This window comes from Lonchura striata, chromosome 4, assembly GCF_050655825.1.
Source record: "Lonchura striata isolate lonStrDom1 chromosome 4, ASM5065582v1, whole genome shotgun sequence".
Taxonomy (NCBI): domain Eukaryota; kingdom Metazoa; phylum Chordata; class Aves; order Passeriformes; family Estrildidae; genus Lonchura; species Lonchura striata.
The window spans coordinates 10,563,871-10,583,559 of NC_140706.1; the positions used below are offsets into that span (position 1 = coordinate 10,563,871).

General features: G+C 40.1%; 1 protein-coding gene across 1 annotated transcript in view; it reads right to left on the bottom strand.

The window, feature by feature from the left end:
- Positions 1–1,113: 1,113 nt before the first annotated feature.
- The window catches only part of CPZ (carboxypeptidase Z), a 33,778-nt gene continuing 15,202 nt past the window's right edge, over positions 1,114–19,689 (bottom strand). The window contains exons 5-11 of the mRNA XM_021550700.4: positions 18,233–18,429; positions 17,134–17,295; positions 11,267–11,425; positions 7,176–7,311; positions 5,962–6,101; positions 3,249–3,348; positions 1,114–1,575 (exon numbers count right to left, since the gene is read on the bottom strand). Coding sequence (XP_021406375.3) covers positions 1,220–1,575; positions 3,249–3,348; positions 5,962–6,101; positions 7,176–7,311; positions 11,267–11,425; positions 17,134–17,295; positions 18,233–18,429 — 1,250 coding nt within the window. The 3' untranslated portion in view covers positions 1,114–1,219. The remainder of the gene's footprint in view (positions 1,576–3,248; positions 3,349–5,961; positions 6,102–7,175; positions 7,312–11,266; positions 11,426–17,133; positions 17,296–18,232; positions 18,430–19,689) is intronic.

Here is a 19,689-nt window from a genome sequence, read left to right on the forward strand (position 1 = left end):
CATCCAAGCACATGAATAACAGACTCCTAACTTCAATCAGATTACAACTGGGAATAAAGTACTTAGCCATGTGCAGCATCTGGTTGCAGAATTAAGATCATTCATCTCTTGGGTCTTCCTAGGAAGCTACAGTATGAGATATATGCATGTGGACTGTGGGGTTCATGCAATGGGGCTGCTTTACCTAAGACGAGCAAAAAGGTTTTTGGAATTCATAGGGCAATCTACACAGCTAATCCAGCAGCTCCTGTAGGAAGTATATCAGCCCCAACAATCACACTGTTCATGCACTGTGGCATTTTGAGGGGGAAATACAGTCTGTATAGGGACTTCATTAGCAGTTCAGGCTAAAAGAAGGTGTGGGTCTATGTGTTTCATCAAAACCAAGGACCTTTTTTTAATATATATCACCTTAAAAATACATTGAACCTGATATTTGAGAAACGACTGCATCTTGCAAGACCACTATTCACTGAGTTTTACTCAAGTATCTTGAAAAGAAATTTGATTTCTTTGATGTCTACAAGTTTCATTAATGTGTACACATGCTCAGAACAGTGCATGATGTTAAAACCTCAGTGTAATATGTCACACTTTAACCTAAATTCCTCATGAATTATCTCATGTATTTTTCTATGTCTACACACATTTATAGGTGTGTATTTCCAGCAGTAAAGGTATTTTCCAGTATTTTGCTAAATACGTTAAAAGCTTATTTTTAAATTTATAAAAACATTTAAAATTAAAAAAAGACCCTACATTTTGAGCTGTTATTAGAAGAGGGAATGAACTTAATATGCTAATTTAAAAAGGGAAAATAAAAGAGTTTTCTGAGCATTCCTGAATGTTGTTTTTAGCATGTTATCATTAATGTATTAAAACATGTACAAAAATGCATTAAAGGATCAGGAATATTTTCCTGCAGGTACTTAGAACCTAATAAATAATGAATGTGATGATTAACTACATGGCCAGAAGTACAGAGCATTACCAAGAAAAAAACTGCATAAAATCTGGCCTTTGAATAGATGCGCACCGTTGTTTTTAATACTTAAGAGCCCACTTGAATATACTCAGTTGTGTGTGAAGAGAAAACAAAAGAAGCAAGCGTGCTTGAATTAATATTATATTTTCAAATGAAACATTTAAATATTGCCAAGAGCAATGAGGATGTCTGGAAGGGCACCGGAGCGAGCCGAGCAGAGCGCGGCCATGTCCCTCAGCGCTGCTTGAGCAGCCACAGAGGTTTGTGCAGGTCTAGAGAGCTGAAGTACGACCACCACCACGGCTTCTCCCTGCCTGCTGCCGACCCTCCTCGAGCCTCGGGCTGCCCGTGCTGGGCGTGAGGATCAAACAGTTCCAGCGGGTCGTTGGGGTCGTACGCGTCTTCCATGGAGCGCCGCAGGAGCTTGCTGGGCCAGGCCTCCGCGGGCCGCAGCACGAAATCCACTCGGCCAGCCTGCTTCATCCTGGTGGGGATGGTGACCCTCTTCATCACGCGGCTGTAGCCCGGCGCCTGGGCGCTGATGATGAACGTCCCTGGAGGCAGGAGCCGCCAGTAGTCGCCATCGGCAGCTTGGGAAAGGGACAGGCACAACAAAACCCAGCTCAGCTCTTCGCCTCGCGGCCCCTGTAGCTGCGCACGCACCCGTGGGCACACGGGTGGCACAGGCAGCTAAGGGGTGAGCCATGGAAGCAGCTCAGATTTTGGAAAATGTTTGAAGGCAAAGTTTAGATGGCAAAAAGAGACTTTGCCTGTGAAAACCTGGCCTTGGGAACTAATGGGGTAAAATTCACATACAAAGTGCCAGTACCTGCTGTTCCTGTATCACAGGGAAGAGATGCTTTCCTTCATGCTGCTTTTCCCAAGGGTGAAATTTGGGAATACCTTTCCCAAGGTTTTCTTTGGGAATAACTCCCAAAGAAATGAATTTAAAACTATGCGAAACTTAAGAAAATGAAATCAGAATCCAGGCTGCAATATATATATATATATATATATGTATATATATATATTTAGAATGTCTGAGGAGCTAAGAAATCCCTCTTTTTTTATTAAATTACATTCAATTCCTTTGCAGACATTCTTGCATGTATGACTATGGAGTTGAAGCTGCAGCTGGTATAAATTGCCATTAGTGTAAAATGGGTGTAAATTTCCTCCAGCTGAAGGTTAGACCCTGCAGGCAAAAGCAGGGAGATTTAAAACTGAAAAATTTATTCTTCATTTTATATTTCCTTTATTTTGAATGGCAAGTCTCTTAGCTCAGTTAGTGTTGTATTAATACTATTTTCTCATGGAATTTCTTAGTTCTTTTAACACTAAAATAAAAAATCTTTTTAACGCCACCTAACTCAGAGCAAATATTCTCTTTCCTGCAGTGTAAACATATTTTTATTTAATTCTTAATCCTATAAAGGTCCACTGCCAATGGGAGGCCATTGTCTGGGAAGAAGTTTGAAAAAGACCCTAATTCATGCCAGTCTCCCACCAGCCTAAATAATCTGCATCATCTCCACTATTGTATCCCCTCTAGTGCTAGTATTTTTGAAAGCTGGAAAACATCCACTACATTATAAGCCATTTTGGCTTTCCAAATTGATTCAACAACGATCATTAGACCAAAATGTAACCATTCATATCTTCTATTTTGCACTTCTATGGCCTACCCTGTTCTCACTGAAATCAATAATAAAAAGAAAGCATTGATTTCAGTGACAGCCTAAGAGCTCAGAACTTTATGACTGTGAAAAGTAACAGTTGTATATGCCCCAATATGTGTTTATCAGTTGGTGACAGGTATAAAGTGGACATAATTCAATGTTCAAATAATAATTGTCCAAAAATTGCACATATTTATGTGTTTCCACATGAACAGGAAAGGTTGTGGACCCTTCAATTTCTGCAATTATTCTAGTTGTGAAAATCAGAAGGGATCCTACTGTACTACCTACAACATGTTTACATTAGCTCAACTAATTTATTCCATCAAGGCTCCACATGCTGAGTTACAGCCTCTGAGCAGACCTGTTGCCACATTCCTCCAAACTCTGGCTTTGGTGAACAGCAGAGTTCCAGGTGAAATTTTTCACATCAACTCCATCATCCCAGAGACAGGATAGACTTAGCAGTTAGCTTAACATGTCCATTAAGGTGTCATTTCTACCAAACATGACAATACTTTTGCAGGTTAAGCTCTCAATACTTTCACTCTGCCCCAGAAAAAATCCCAAACTAAAAATATTACCTGTGGTGACATCATGCTGAATGCCTCTGACTGAAATACGAGCATTTTTTATTGGGTTGCCAAACTTATCAGACACAATTCCTTTTACTCCCCGATGAACCTGGCAAAGCAAAGCAGAGTTAGATGGGAGTCACTACAATACCACTTCCTCATCACAAGGAAATCTTTGTAGAGAGGAAACAATTGTCAAAAAGTTCAACCCATTTAGAGGCTCTCAGGAGATAATGCCCCTTCAGATCACATTGCCTAATTAGGGAGGTCCAAGGGGACTGAGGGAAAAGGAAAATGGAACTAGAGCTTTTTTGGGATAGGTATGTAGCTCTGCAGTGAGAGACCTTTCTCTGCACTTATCACTGGCACCTCATGCACTGACTACAGCATTGAAGGACTGCTTCTGAATGTCTGCCCTAGACACAGAAGCACAAAGAAATGAAAAGTTAAGGCTTTCAAAACCAATCTGATGCTCTGAACACGATGAGAAGGCATCACTTCACGTACCTGTGACTCATCATCACTCTGCTGTCTACACTTCACTGCCTGTCAGAATGTCATGACAGACATTTCCCCTTCTCTATAAGCACAGAACTCAAGTGCTTGAGCTGTTGAGAAATGTGCTTGGTGACAAACTAAAGAGTAATGTGAATTTTTTCGTACAAGGAGGTGCACAAACAGCTATATTAGAAATTCAATAAAATAAAACGAAACAGAAAAATAGTTCCAAGTATTTAAACATTAAGCTTCTTATGGTTCTCTTTTTACAGTGTTACAAATTGAAAATATTTTATATAGGGAAATGTATATGACCTTTTTAAGTGAAAAATAATTCTATTTTGATTTTTTCTCTGAACAGCTATGACCAACTGGAATTGTTCTTTACTTCGCCACCTCCTCTTTTCTCTTCCACTCACTTTCCTTTTCCCAGTACCATTGCCACAAGAGAATAATAGAAAAAAAACCACAAAGCATCAAAACAATGGGAAAAACACATTTGCTTTTTTGTTGGATTATAAAGATGTTTAAAAATAACCATTAGAGTATCCAACTTTACAGTACTTGATAATACAAAAAAAGTCTAGTCTAGTGAGAGTAGTTTTTAATTTAAGGTGAGACTGTGTTGTCACTGCTCTTGTTAAGCAGCTGTTCCATACTGAGTTAAGCTATTCACTGGAAAGTTTAGGAGCAACTCAATATAAGGATTTGAAAACTATCCCCTATAGTGAAGCACTGCAATTTGCTTTGCAGCATGAACCTGGGGATTTATCATATGGATAGAGAGTAAATATGGTCAGAAGAGTCATCTCAGACTCAAATTCAATTTACAGTGTAGACATACTCAAAGTAGTATGACCTCATCCAGCTTCAATACTAATTTTGCAATTATAACATGACAGGATAAAAATTACAAAACTGAAATTTCTTTAACAATCTTGCTTTGGTTTGCTTTAGTAAATGTACTGTTTTTCATTTTTTCTCAAATAGGGGTCACATGACTTTGGCAGGGTGTTTTGATATTGCTTCTGATGGGGAAAAGAGATCAGCATTTAGGAAAATGAATTCTACTTCTGTGTGTTGAGCCAAGTATATTTGTACACACACCAAATAGCCTGGTATATATCAGAATAAGAAAAGTTTGAATTGGTTATGGCAGACTTAATCCTTATCGTGGGTAATTCAGTCATCCTTATCTGCAAAGTTGTTTTGCTTACTGTCCTGCATTTACTCAAAAAGCTTTTCCAGCACAGACTTCTACAATATCTCACACTATAAAATCTGTACATCTTGAAGACTTCAATTGTAATATATATGGATTTAACCCAGCTCCATTTGGATTCACTAAAACTCATTTTCATCAGACAGCTGTAAAACGAAATGAGTTTGGTGGTCTGTACTGTAGACTTTATTGAATGATCATACTTACCACAAGTAGCAAGAGGTTGCTTAGAAAGACCATAAAAACACTCCTAACAATTTTAAATTACTGCATGCTCTATCAAAATAAGGCATGACAGAAAGCTAATCTACTAATGGCTGAGAGAAAGATGAGCAACTTCTGTTTCTGTGCTCACTTACTTATTGTCAGTGAGGTATTTGGTTTTGCTGAACTTCAACTTATTATTAAAAATGACATTTAAGTGGCATGTTTTAATGCTCAGAGACACAGTTCTTCCTTTACAAGATTTGGCTTCAGGTATTTAATAACTACTTTCATAAAGAAATCAAGATGGAAAGTGTGTAAATGGCATTTCTAGCAAGACTTTATCTGAATCTAAATTTCCTGCTGTTGGACAGTAGGGGTTGGGACACAAACATGGAGTACAGAAAGGAATATTTCAGGAAGCTCCCTGGAGAGCAGACCTTGTTGCTTTAGTCTTCAAGAGGAAGGTTGATTCATACTTTTCTGAATATTAAGGTTTTCTCTAGTGTTAAATTTTGGACAGTTGATGAATAATGCTGCCCAAAGTATTCACAGATAATCCTTCTCACTATTTTCAAGGCCTTTGCAGTCCTCAATCTCAATCCCTTCTGCAGAATAGACAAAATACCACCTGTATGTCCTGCTAGATAAACTGAGGCACTGGGGCCCCTGGAGGAGTGTGGTATTTGATTCAGCATCATCTCAAGAGCTAACCAGGAAAACAGCAAAAAATTAATTTTGACAATGAATGAAAAAGAAAAACAGAAAGCAAAAAGGTTTGTAAAAGCAGAGCGGTACCATTTCCATGTAATTCAGAAGAGCACCTTTGTTTTCATGCCAGATTGTAAACAGTTCTTCCTCCAAAGGAAACTTTTCACATCCTACCTCCACAGTAACTTCAAAGCAATTTGTGTGAAGGTAATTAAAATCTGCCATACCTACAGGTTTAAAAAGAAAGAGGAGAGCTTATGAACAGCCATGTAGCTTTTAACTGGAGCTTTGCTGCTGCAGTCAGCTGAATGCCATCTCCATGGATGTGCACTGTAAAAAGTGCTTGCTAATATATAAAAAGTGTTCAACAAATTCAGAATTCTACAACTTTTTTCAACTATAAATTAACTAATGACAATGACATTTTTTTTCAGGCAATAAAAAAAGCATAATTTTACATTATTATTCACCTGGCCAAGAAGTGGCAATAGAGCAATAAAGATTGGTTAATCACAGTAATTGTATAATGGGTTGTATCAGAGGTGATTGCCAAGGGTCATCAGAAGAAAAATGACCTTTTGCCATTATTATGTTCAAAACTGTTTCTGTACAAATGACATTGGATATAATTTTAGAAAGAATGTAAGCCAAAGAGATCTAAACCTAATTCTCACGCATGCCCTAAAGCATTCCAAATGTGTAGTTTCAACATAATTATTTGGGGATCCAGCTGAGTCCTATTGGAAAACACAACTGAAGCACTGCTGAAAATTTATGAACACTGATATTTTATCCATGCCAGTATTGAAGGAATTCTAAAGAAAACAAAATACTATTATTGGGGAAATCAAATTAACAATGGAAGCACAAATGAATTGGATGTTTGTCTCTGTTGTAGTTCTCCCTGAAAAAATAATTTATTTAAACAGATGAGAAAGCAGCACATGCGTTGTCTACAAGATGGATTCAGATTCATGAGGCTAAGAAATGAGATCATAGAATTAAGCATTTATTTCTACATGTCAGATTTGAAAATAAAAATATTAGATTACATGATACAACAAATTTGACCCTTGCATAACTTGCTTGTTCTCCTCAAGTCCCATTGGGGTTGAATGCATCCCATGTTATCTTTATAAAACATTACCAACATAGATTTTACTACTGAAATCCCCTAAAAATTATGTTTTGCATGGCCCTTAGCCAAACTGAAACAAATAAAATTTTATTCAAACCCTGGTGTCTTATAAAGGTCACATAGAGGTTTTACCTCACTTGATATGATGGTAAAGTGGTTTTACCTCCAGTGAAGCTGTACCACTCAGCACCATTAATAATACCTCCACGTTTCACAAAATTCCCTCCACAGCGAAGTTCAGACCGGTCCGAGATGACGGGGTGTGCATCTGCATAGGCTTTAGCCAGCATTTTGAACACCTGTAACAGACATGATTGCAATATGTTTGTTTTTACAAACTGAAAACTTTGCCATTGTTGTTATTAACTATTGCTGTTCTGAGCCCAGACAACGAGCCACCCTGTGTTGTCAAGACTGAAGGAGGTGATGAACTGCTCTAAAAGGAAGTTTCTTTTGTCACTAAGAAATTTTGGTTTGCCCTCTTCTCTAGGGTTGTTCTCTGCAATCCAATATATTTATCCAGGGAAAACATATTAAATACCAGTAGATTTTCTGATACTTGGCTTCAGTCTACCACCTGGGGCAGGAGTACAGGACATTTTTGGTTGTACTTCAAGTCTCAGGTTTTAAAGTTGAAATTTAGGCCTCCTTTAGGTTTTGTTTTAGCTTTTGATATTTTTTACTCTTCAGCCCAATGTAAACTTCACACTGAATGCTGTTTAAAATAGTCAGTGTCAATTTGCTTTGCACTTATCACTCACACAGGAAAATCTGCCAGTTTGATCTCAGAGAGAGCTCTTTCTGTGTGAGGCAGAAGCCATTCCAAAAAGTGAAGGATAGGACATGATGATGTAGGATGTCACCACTGATTTCCAAAGAGTGTTGACACTGAGGAAGAGCAGAGCAGTCATCATGCAGAAAAGAACACTGATAGAACATGTAGTGAAGACAGAAGAAAGAGCAGTTATCTGAAGAAACCATTTATGTGAATCATGTTCCTGCCCTCTTCTGCAATGGTTATTCCAAGCTTGTAGAAAAATCCTCCCTCTCCTTTATGTCTATTTGGAGCTCAAATGCTAAGGCAAGATTCTCAGATTTCAACATTGAAATTACAGCAGTTATCAGATGCTACTTTATGCTACTATTCATTTTCATAAATTTCATTCCATATTGCTTAAGACAATGTGTGAAAGAAGTTTGGCAGCTAAAATCCTAGTTTTAGAAGTGATCCTAAAGCTTTTTCCTAGCATTGTCATTAAGGATAAAGACCCAAATGACCAAGCACACAACGTTGATTGATATTTGTGATTGTTTCTAATAATGACAGGGCTGAGCCAATTATGGGGTCAGATAGGTGGGTGAGGAAAAGGGGAAAGAGAGTTTAATGTAAGTGTAAAGATACTTTACTAAAATACTTCTGATGACCAGAAACTAAAAATTCAGACTTAATATAAAATGCTTTTGCAACTCCCTCAAGTTTCTATGTGTCTAAATATTGCTTAGACCAGAAAATTGTGTCCTTTAAAGTTTTGCTGAAAAGAAATAGACCTTAATTAAATATGTTAAGAAGTTTTACTGCCAATAGTTCAGTGCCAGACTCAATAGCTTTAATTTCTACAGTAATTTGGGTCCCAGTTCTGAAAGTTCCATGGAAGGTATTTGATAAAAAGTTTAGAAGGTGCCTATGTGAGTCAGGAGTATGATCCTCACCTTTTACAAAGACATCTGCAGATATCATATTTCCAGTGACCAAGCCTCCTATTGTTTCACACCAAGAGGCATAAGGATTTTGCCTGGCCAATAGTTCAAGTGAAAGGACAGTGGTAGTGAGAAGAGGAAAAAAAAGGTACCTGGATAACAATACATTTGTTATCACTTAGAAGATAATGTATGACCAGTTATGGACTTTAAGGAAACTTAGATTTTTAGGTATAATATAGACGAACAAAAAGGGGAAAATCAGAGGAATCCTTGTGATTTTGGTAGTGTGAGGTTTCACCCAGTAAAGTGAGGTCAGCCAGCGCTGTTACCCCTCTGACCACCACAGGTTGGGTTTTTCAGGGAGAGGGAAGGGAATGTTTCAATTCACCAAATGGAGTGAACTTGACTGGATATGGACCTTTCTGCTCCAGTGAGCAGAGTCATCAATTCAGTTTCTTGTAAAAAAACAAATTAAAACATCCATCTCCACAAACTCCAAAATATGGGAAAGTTTTTAGGTGGGCTGAACCAGATGCAATAATGTGAGTGTAAGGACATAATCCAGCTTTGAGACTCCTTGCCTCAGCCAGTACTACCCAGGTTGTAGTGCAGGCCAAAAAGAGACTTGAAATCTGCAGAGTCTTGGAGCAGAGGAGAGGATCCTTGAGCTTCCATGCATGCACCATGACGGACATGGGGAGATGGAAGCACAGATGTATTATCAAATGGGGAAACATTTATCAAAATTTGACTTTTAATATCTGCTATCTGGCTATCATCTACTCTGCAGCATTTCACCCTGGTCTGCAAGTTTTCCCTTGCAGAGCAAATGTAGCAGGTCAGCATTCAGAACAATGGTTATAGCCAGTGTATGGCTGATAACAAAACTGCTGTATTTTGGGATGCAGCTTTCCTGACAGCAGCAGCTGTAGATCACATTACTTAAATGCAGGTCACTTCACTGGTACAGGTTTTACATATTTCTGGGAAAATTTTCAAGTGATACTAACAGGGCTGTTCAGGTTCCTGTGCTGAGTAATTTGAAAAATCAGTTTTCCATTGAAAACATCCCCCACCCTCCCCTGAATATTCTAAATTCCAGATTTGTACCCAAATTACCAGACTTTGCAATCACTGACTATGGAGCAGTCACCTGTATAGGGTTCTCTGTCTTACTGTGTTGCAAGCCAGGAGTGCCATTAGGGTTTGTCCAGCTGTGCTCTGGGAAAGAGCTCTTTGTCTGTGTGGCTGCATCCTTTCACTCAAAATACACATCCTGTCCCTGAGTGGAAATGATGGAACTACTGCTATACTTCCATTCCAGGGGTGAACTGCTTGATAAAGCACACATGGCAATATTCCTTCACCATTTGTGCATAAGATAGCCTTAGACCAGGCAGTGGGATGTAAAAGCACAATTTTCTGATTTTCCCCAGCCCTCAGCAAGAAGTTCTGCAGCTTGCATTAGCACCCACCAGATATTTCTTCACAGCCTTGTTGCTGTGCAGTGCCTGGTTAATTTTACTGCTAAATAATTTTCATATACACATAGGCATTGTACAGCTCAGAAGAAATGGATTGATACAGAAAATGTTTAACAGTCATATATCTTTAAATATTTAATATGTGTTAGTGAGAACTGTCATTTCAGAAGAAGCCAGCCTAGAGATATGCTCAAAGATATAGGATGCTTCAAGTCAAAGATCAACTTCTGACTGTTTTCAACTGTTCTTTGTTTATATAAAGAACCACTTTTCTTAAGAGGCCACAGACATTTTTAGCACATGCTAGAAGGCTGAAAAGCTAGATGTTCTCCTGGTGGGCATGTCGGCAATGAATACTAGATTGAGGAAACCAAAGGGAAATAGGAAAGATGGCAAAAAATTTCACAGAAGATTTACAGCGAGTCCCAAATGAGGAACTTTCCAGGGACAAGAGGGTCAAACCAATCCCATTCATCTGACTTGGAATAAGTGTTACAAGGCTGCCACCATATGGCAACAAATCATTTTTTCCCCTCACTCCTTATGAATTCTATGGGAAAATAACGCTGCTGGTCAGGCATATTCCTTTTCTTCTAAAAAACCACTGGTAAAAGTATCACAGCCTACTCCCTTAAAAAATTAAAATATAGATTTTCTTTGCTCTATGAAACTTTATTTGACCTCACAAAAGATAAGTAAATATTCCCAGACCAAGCTGATATAGTGTAAACTTTTCAAGTATATTAAGTCAGTGAATAAATCAGTCACATATTCTGAGTTGGAAGGAATCCACAAGGATCATCAAGTCCAAGTCTTAAGTGAAAGGCCTCTGTGGGGATTGAGCACTTGACCTAGGAATGATTAGCATCAGCTCTACTCAAATGAGCAGATATAATGTTATATATATGTACATAGACTTGCATTATGTAAATAATATGCCATTTAATACATACATGCATAATATACACACATGTACATTATCTAAATTAATCACAGTTTGTTATTTATTAAATGTTTCCATAGTTCTACAAACAGAACCAACATCCTCACCCTGCAAAAGCAATATTACCTTCTCATCAGGTGTAGGGGAGAACATTTTTTCTTCCATAGGATGCCTTGAATAGTCATAAGGATAGGTCACAACCAGCTCTCCCCCATGGAGGCTGGCAGACAGCACAAATGGGATAGACCTCAACCACTTCATGACTGCTTTTGTCTCAGGGGCCACCTGAAATCCAGGAGAAAAAGAAATAGCTGTGACTAGCCAAGCAACTGCAAAGGGATTTGATCCTGTGCAGGATGAAGCCCAATGGAGAAGAGACTGTCAAAAAGAGAATGTTGAAGCTCTTTGGCTCTTCCAGCCCAAAAGCTACTGGGGAAGAAAATCTGTTTTCTCCAGGGAATGGATGATACACATTGTTCATTATGGAAAAACTGGAAAAAAAAAGGAAAGAGAACATTTGAAAGAAGAAGAAACTTTTCATTACAGTGACATTTTCAGATGATGATGGCAATACTTTAGGCTGGATAACTTGTGGTATTTCATCACTTCTTACCTAACTGCCTATCTAAATTCATTTCTGAGTCAGCAGGATTGATTTTGAATGGATAAAGTGAAACAGGGGGATAAATTTGCAATTCTCATCCCTTGCTGAAAACGCATTTGCTATCCTTAGGTGCAGGTTAATCTGTAAATAAATTAAAACTAATGTGTATAAAGCACAGCAATGCCTGTAGTTTGCCTGCTGTGAACCATGGCAGGTAAGTCACCAAATCGAGGGGTTTTTGACAGTCCCTCCTCAGTAACAGCAGCCAAGGGAGAGGGCAGCAGACTCCAAGAGATGTTCAGGCACCCGGCATGCAGGAGGCTCCTTCACCCCGCTTCTGAGGAGTAATTTCTGGGACCTGCTCCGGTGTTAGCTCATTCTTAGGGATAACAGTGGCATCTGCTGGCCGATCCCTGCAAGCCAGACTCACGCCAGTGCCCCCGGAGAGTTGAGGTTCCTTTCCTTGCAGCTGGGGGATGGAAAACCTGAGGAGGGCAGAGGCTGCTCATCTGGACCCTGCACCACTGCAGATCTGCAGCTTTTATAAAAATGAGAAATACCTGTTATGATGAACTTAGTACAGCTAAGTTTAGGGCTGCTTTAGGATTGCTTATCACCCTTTGCTTTGACTCAGCTGTCAGAAAACCAGGCAGCCAGGGCTCCAGAGCACTAGTGACTAACAGTGTGCAGAAACAACCAGAACAAACAAGAAAAAAACTACTAAATCAACCGAATAAAGCCCCTAAAGACCTATATATTTGTGTTTCAACAATAGTAATTCCTGTTTTATTTGGATCAGTCTCTAATCTGCTATTGTTAAACTCTTTGGGGATCTACAAACCCAGGAGTGGAGCAGAGAAAATCACTGTGAAGGTGTACCATGCATGTATTATAGCTCCATCAATGGGTCAGAAAGCTTCATGGGAAAAAGCCATGTCTAAATACAGTTTTACCTGGAATGATTTAAGAAGATATTGCTCTGTCTGCTCCTGACCTAAGAAGGAGACTGCCTCCCTAGAGATGTCATAGTTTTAAATTAGTCCTAGTGTTTGGGTTTCCTTAAAATGCTCCTCTGTAACTATTGAGATAAGTGCTACTCTTTAGCTTTCAACTTTGGCATTTTAAAGAGGCAACTTAAAAAATAGGATGTAACAGATGATCAACTAAGGAACACAGAATGAATGCACTTTGCACACCAGAAGTCTAATCAAAGTTTTTTTTTTACATAATAGTGAAGATTAAACAATGAGTTTCCAGGAAGGGCATGACATGAAAAAAAAAAAAAAACTTTAAAAGGCAGATAAAGAGCATTCCAAAAGGAAAGGATTTCTTGCAGTCTCACAGACCTACTCCACACACTGCAGAAGTGGGAGAAGAAAGCAGCCCCTAGGCTTCCTGACAAGAAACATGGCACTGTCCAAAGAATGCTATCTGCACCAAAGTATTTTTTTTTCTGGACTTTGTACAGTGCCCTGGGATGAACAGATCATGATCTTTATCCCATGGCTTTGGACTGAACCAGCCACCTCTATCTGAACCCTGGAAGCTGATCCTTTGAGCCCATTTTTTCTGAGTAGAAGTCATCAGAGGGCTTGTAAGGGGCTGTCAGAGTCACTGCCTGCCCCATGCATTGGGCAGTTTGGGAGTTTCTGCCAAAACTGGGGTGGGTGAGCCCCTGGAACAAGCTCACACCTGCCAAGTCCATAGCACCAGCTCTTCTGAGGAGGTTGCTGACCCAAAATCCCATCAGCTCCCTGCCTGCTGCAGCTGCCCCAGCTCCTGCTGCCCAGCCAGAGAGGCCATGCCTGACGCAGCATCAGCTCTGCTTTCAAACAGCAACCTTGGGCCTTGATAAGATTTTTAAGTTGCTTCTGCAATTCAGTGGACAGTTTTATTTGAGAGCTCCTGATCAGCCAAGCAGATACCTGCATAAGCCCCAAGACAGTGCTGTCTCACAGAGCCAGTGTCTTACTGAAGTGAATGATGGGAACAAACAGGAGTTCCACTGTTGCTATTTTTATCCTAATAACATTTTAGTGACATGAAGTGAGCATATTCTGATTCAGCTCTACCAGATGATAGCAGATGTTTTCTATGCCACTCTGGCCTTTGACTTTTCCTTCAATGTGAGTTTTGTAGAGTTTAATTTTTTTTTTCACCAGGGATTTTGCTTTTAAGTTAGATGAGATCAATTTTGAAGTATCTATCTCACAAGAACAATTCAGAGCACAACTAGAAAACAGGGAAATTATTTCTGCTTGAATATGAAGAATGGCCACTACCCTTTTTAAACTTGAATCTCATTTCTTCAATTATACTGCAATAAGTCACTGTCTCCATGGCTTTCAAAGATTTTTTTTCTCCCTTTAAAAGCAGCCAGACTAATTTTCTTAAAGAGTATGCCAGCCTCCATTGGCATAGATTTCCAAATTCTGTTTGAACCAAGACAATTGAACTATATTTCAGATGTAGCCTGAGGTCTATCTGTCTGAGCCCTCAGACCATTTAATACAATAATTCATAAAAGTGGGGAGCAAAACACTCTGAATGAAGCCAGGCTTTTGGGGACCAGGAGCTCTGGCTGAGAGCTTTCAGGAAGCTTTCTGCTTCCTGATCTTTATACATTGCCCTGCATCACTCAGGTAATTACTTTAATAAGGCAGGTAACAAACACTGCTAAGTAAATGAAAGGGGAGAGGCTGATGTTGAAACATTCGACCTAATGCTCCTGCATGCATAAAGTACCACTCACTGTAAGAGCCATGGGCTCATGTGCCTGACAAAACTGAAGATCATTAAGGGACAGCTGATTTGGCAGTCCCATGGTAGCACTATCAGCAGAGGAGACACAAGGCTGTGAGGCCACTTACTGCCAGGTTTGTGAACCATAGGAAACTACAGTCAGCAAGGGGATTTTGTGGTGCCACTAAGGCTACAGGCCTGGTTCCCTCACATGCTCTATAAAGCACATGGATTTGGAGATGTCTTGAGTGTTGTTTATGTGAGGGACCAGCTTTGGGGCCAGGAGAGCACCTAAAAGTTCCCTAAGCTTTGGTGCTCTGAGGAGTACCTTGGATAGCCATCTTATTTCTTCTTTAAAAACAAGAAAAGTTTTGCAGGAGAAGTGATGTATTCGTAACCCCAGGTCCACACCCACTGAGGCAGAGCTCAGGTGGGGCAGTGGTTGTGTGCCAGGGTTCTCTGGTCCTTTGTCTGTGACAGATCACCCAGGGTGATGCTGCAGCTGGGGCACAGCTGTGGTGGTAGCTGTGAGAGCAATGTGGGGCTGTCTCCACCCATCCCTCCCTGAGGTGCCGGGATGTTGCAATGTTTAAGAAAGCTAAAGACATGGTTGTAAAGATGGCTTCTGCAAGTGGCTGCCTGCCACTACCATCTCTCTCACAGGCCAGCAGAAGAGCCAGGGCAGAAGCAGCACTTGGAGAGGGAGGAGGTTAGAGCCAGGAAATCCAGAATTACAGGAAATCTGGGCTGGACAAGCTCACAGTTTGCACGAGGCACTGGCAAAAAAAAAAGGGTGTCAAGACATGTTTGTCCCTCCTCACTGTTGCATGGGTCCTCAACCCTGCCCCTCTGGACATAGGGAGGGAGCACATGGCTGAAGGAAGATCTCCATCCTTTCCTTCCCATGTTGGAGCAGAGGAAGGGTCTGAGGAGCCCTTACCCTCAGGTGAAAGGAGCACCATAGATAATGTGGGATGAACTGACCACAGCCCCCATTCCCACTCCCTCTCCACCATACTGGGGAAGCAGGTATAGAATTCAGGTGCAAAATTAAGCCTGGGAAGGCAAAGGTGGGGGGAAAGTGTTTTTATGATTTCACATTACTCTGATTCAAGTAATAATAAATAAAATAGATATAAATAATTTTACTCAAGTCAAGTCTGCTTTGCTTCTGATGTTAATTAGTGACCAGTCTCTCCCTGTCTTTATCTCAATCCATGAGCTTTTAGTTGTATTTTCTCTCCCCTGTTCAGCTGAGGAGGGGAATGATAGAGTGGCTTTGGTAGGCACCTGGCATCCAATTCACCACAGAGGTAAATCAAAATCTCTCTGACTTTTCTCCTAAAATCCCTTTTTTTTTTCCCTCTCAGCTATTTTCATTTGGCCTTAAGGTCTGTTCCACAGCTCTCAACCCTTCTTTACCATCTGAGGCTCTGAACCCCACTTGCATTTACCAGCCTGCTGTTATGTTATTATTCAGTCAAAAGTTGAAAACTTCTAAGCTTGTGACCTTATAACCATGCAGAAATTCAGTGCCATAAGCTGGGATCTGTGATTACATGCAAAAATAGAATAAGCATCTTGAGCTTAATTATGGCAGAAATTACTGGTCTAATACACTGTGCATTGCTGAACCTTTTACAACCTTGCACATTATCCTGAGGAAGTGAGGTGCTTTTATCTAGATTTTACTACTGTGAAATGGGGTACCAGAACACTGGGGCAGCATCAGGGATGCTTTTGGGATTTAGACCTGGCTTTACATAAGACTATCTGCAGCAGAGTAGTAACCTGAAGTATGATTTCTCAAATCTTCTGCTAATACCAGATGAAACAATGCTGTTCCCTACCTGTCTGAGGATTTGTGCCAGCAATAAATATTGTATCAGGATATAATTAGTTTAAAATTAGAAGAAAAGCAGAGCTTCCAATATCTGAACTACTGATTTAGCTTCCTGGGATTCTTCTTTCAAGAGCAGCTAAAGTCCACTTAGAGATGTGCTGGTGGCTGCTGGTCTGCCAACAACACACGTAGGGCTGAGCTTTGCATCCCTGACATAACATCAGAGCTTAGTGATGATGAGTGTGAGGCCCTGTAGTGCTGCCTCCATCCTGCTCCCACTCTGCAGCAGCAATTTTCCCTTCCAGCACCTCTGCAGCTCAACTGGCTGTTTCCACTGCTCTATATGGTTACAGTCATTTATAAACATCCTGTCTTAATGGAGGATGACACCACACAGCTTTACATGCAGTTTTTGTAAATTTTCCATGGCAGAAACTCTTATTGCATCAGACCTGTGCAAGGCTCGGTGCAGTGACAGCCAAATTCATAAAGGCTTTAACAGGTGCCACAGTTTAAAGCACTAATGATGAATTATTACACACTTGTGACCCCCTTGTAATAGTCATTATTCTTAGTCTAAACCAGCAAAGTTCAAATTGTCCACAGATTTTCCAAATTATTTGTGACACCTGCCTCTTTGGCCAGACCTATACCATGACTTTCATGCCAATTCTGAGCCTGTCCACTTCAGTCCTACTTATAAAATTTTATTACAAGCAAACAATTTCAGAACAAGCAATCTCAGTCTCTTAACTCCTGTGCTGCTCTGTAGTATAAATGATTTATAAAATGTGTAATTCATACCTTACCCCACCAGTAGGACTGTGGAATGGGGATGTGGTCCAGACGGGCCCCACGAATCCCAGCTCTTCTGTAAGCCTCAGATGTCAAATCTGGGAAATTTCTGTTCAGGTCCAAGTTCTGAGCTGTCTGTCGTCCAATGACCCATCCATTGTAACCAGCCCCCTGTTTTGTCACACAGAAGCCAATTTCAGAATAGCTGCCTGCCTCAAAATAACACTTTCTGGAAACTGATTAATCAAAGGGAAGTTTTAAAAGAAATAAACTGAAAATGTCTGTACTGTTAAAAAACCCACGCTTATTAATTAATCACATTTTGTCCCCATGAATATTAATGCACTAACTAGCATTCAGGAAGTGTTTCACTCACCAGTGATGTGACTCATGAGAGGAACACAGGAGCCTCTTGCTCAGAGCAGCATGCAGAGTGGGTTAGAGGAGAAAAAGAAAATACAGCTGATGCCCCAAGACAGGATGAGGCAGAGTGCAATAACCCCCAGACTCATACAACAGACAGAGCTTACCACATGAGCAGAAACAGAGAAAGAAAGATCTAGTTTCACATTAGTGGTGGCAGAGAACACAGAGGGGGAAATAAGAATGTCAGGTAACAAATAATAGAGTTTTAATTTTCACAGGTCTCCATCTGACATGAGTTAATCTCTGAAAACTGCCATCCATGATGAAACTTTGACAGTACAGACAATATTCACATTGCATTATGCCTACAGTTTTAAAAGAGGGAGAACTTCAGCATGTTATTAAACTGCATTCCCTTATAAAACAATGTAAGTCATTATAGTGAGTCAGGCATTTTGTTCTAGAACTAATAGCAGAGAGTGCTAAATGTGTGAAAAAGTAACACAGTCATTCCCACACCATCACATGCAGGCAGCAAAACTGATAAATATGGCTCTGATTTCCTCTTAGTTCTGTTCACATCATCTTTGGAAAGCAATGCACTGCCACACCTACTTGGGATTCTGCAGTCAATTATTATTGTTCCCCACTTTACATGACACTTCCCTGCCAGTTTGTTCTTTTCCATGGAGACTTACAGAAACATGAAGGCTTGAACATCTCCTTATAATAAAACTTTTACCTCTTCTGCAGCCAGTTCATATCCATCAGGATTGAGTGAAGGCAGGAGATGAATTCTGGTGTTGTTGATCAAGGTCTGGATGCGAGGGTTCCCAAGGAGATATTCTGAACACAGATACTGTGCGAGGTATATCAGCAGTTCCTTCCCCACAACTTCATTTCCGTGCATGTTGCCAATGTACTTAAATTCTGGCTTGACTGTGGAATGTAAAATATTGAGATGCTTTAATATGATTATACCTGAGTGGCTTCCAAAATCAGACTAACACAAGTTGCTTACTGATGAGTCAAAGTCTTATTTACACTAAATTCATGCACATGTTCCTGCAAATTGTGGTTCTAGGTGAACTTCTCCCCATTAAATACCAGTTCAGCAACAACTTAAATAGTGTGAAATAAAGTTAAGTCCAAACTATTAGGATTCCAAACCATAAGAAGTGGTCATTGCTCTGAGCTTTTGAGTCATCATTAATTGTGAGCAAAGGATGCTGAAAACAAAAATATCAAGCCATGGCTGAGAAGGAACACAACACAACCCTGGAACTCTGACCTACCTTGAGGGGCTTCAATGCCTTCTTTTGTCACAGATCCTAGAAATCATCGGCAGATAGATAATATATTACCCCTTTATTTGGAAAAGAAGTTGGGTTATGCATAAAAAGAGGCTTTCAGGCTAAATAACCCTGGAATAAGCCTAATAGAAACACATAACCTTGCAATTCCCTGTAGTTATTCTCTCAATTTCCATTTTTCCTTAGAGACTAATGGAAAGTAGAAAATAGGTGCACTTTGGAGACACCCTTTCCTTTCTATCCCTTCATCTTTGCCTTTGATCCTGGCCAACCTGGAGCACTAGACACTGGAGGGAGCCTGACACAGAGCTATTATGCCACTTGCTCAGGCTGGCAAAATCTCCATCTCTGGAGCTATTTCTACCTCCTTTTATGGTGTCCCAAGCAACATGAAGCAATAGATTTAGAGAAAAATGCTAGGAAATTTGTTAAACTACCATCTTTTGTCATGCCATATCACAATTTTCATTTAAAAGCCTGATTCATAGGCTTTGTGTTTTCCTGGCAAATGGAGTACAAGCTTAAAAAGACACCTGCAACTTATTATCTTTGAAAAAGAGACAAAGGGTGATAGGCCAGGAAAATGTAACATAGATCTTTGCTCTGCTAATGACATCTACTGGGACCTGATTAAGTTTAAAGGCACCTCAAAATACCTCTAGACCATACAAGGCAGCACAGCTGAGGGTAAACAAAGTGACCAGTCTTTGCTGTCCTCTCTGAGTCCCCTCTGTGTGCAGCACAGCACACAGAGGACACCGCAGCCTGACCTGAGATCATAATCTCAGTAAAGTATTAGGTCAGATGTAGTTCAGTTCTGCCACACTGCTGAGACTGTGCTGATGCTGGAGCTCTTCTGATGAGAAGCAATCTGAGGTTCTCAGCA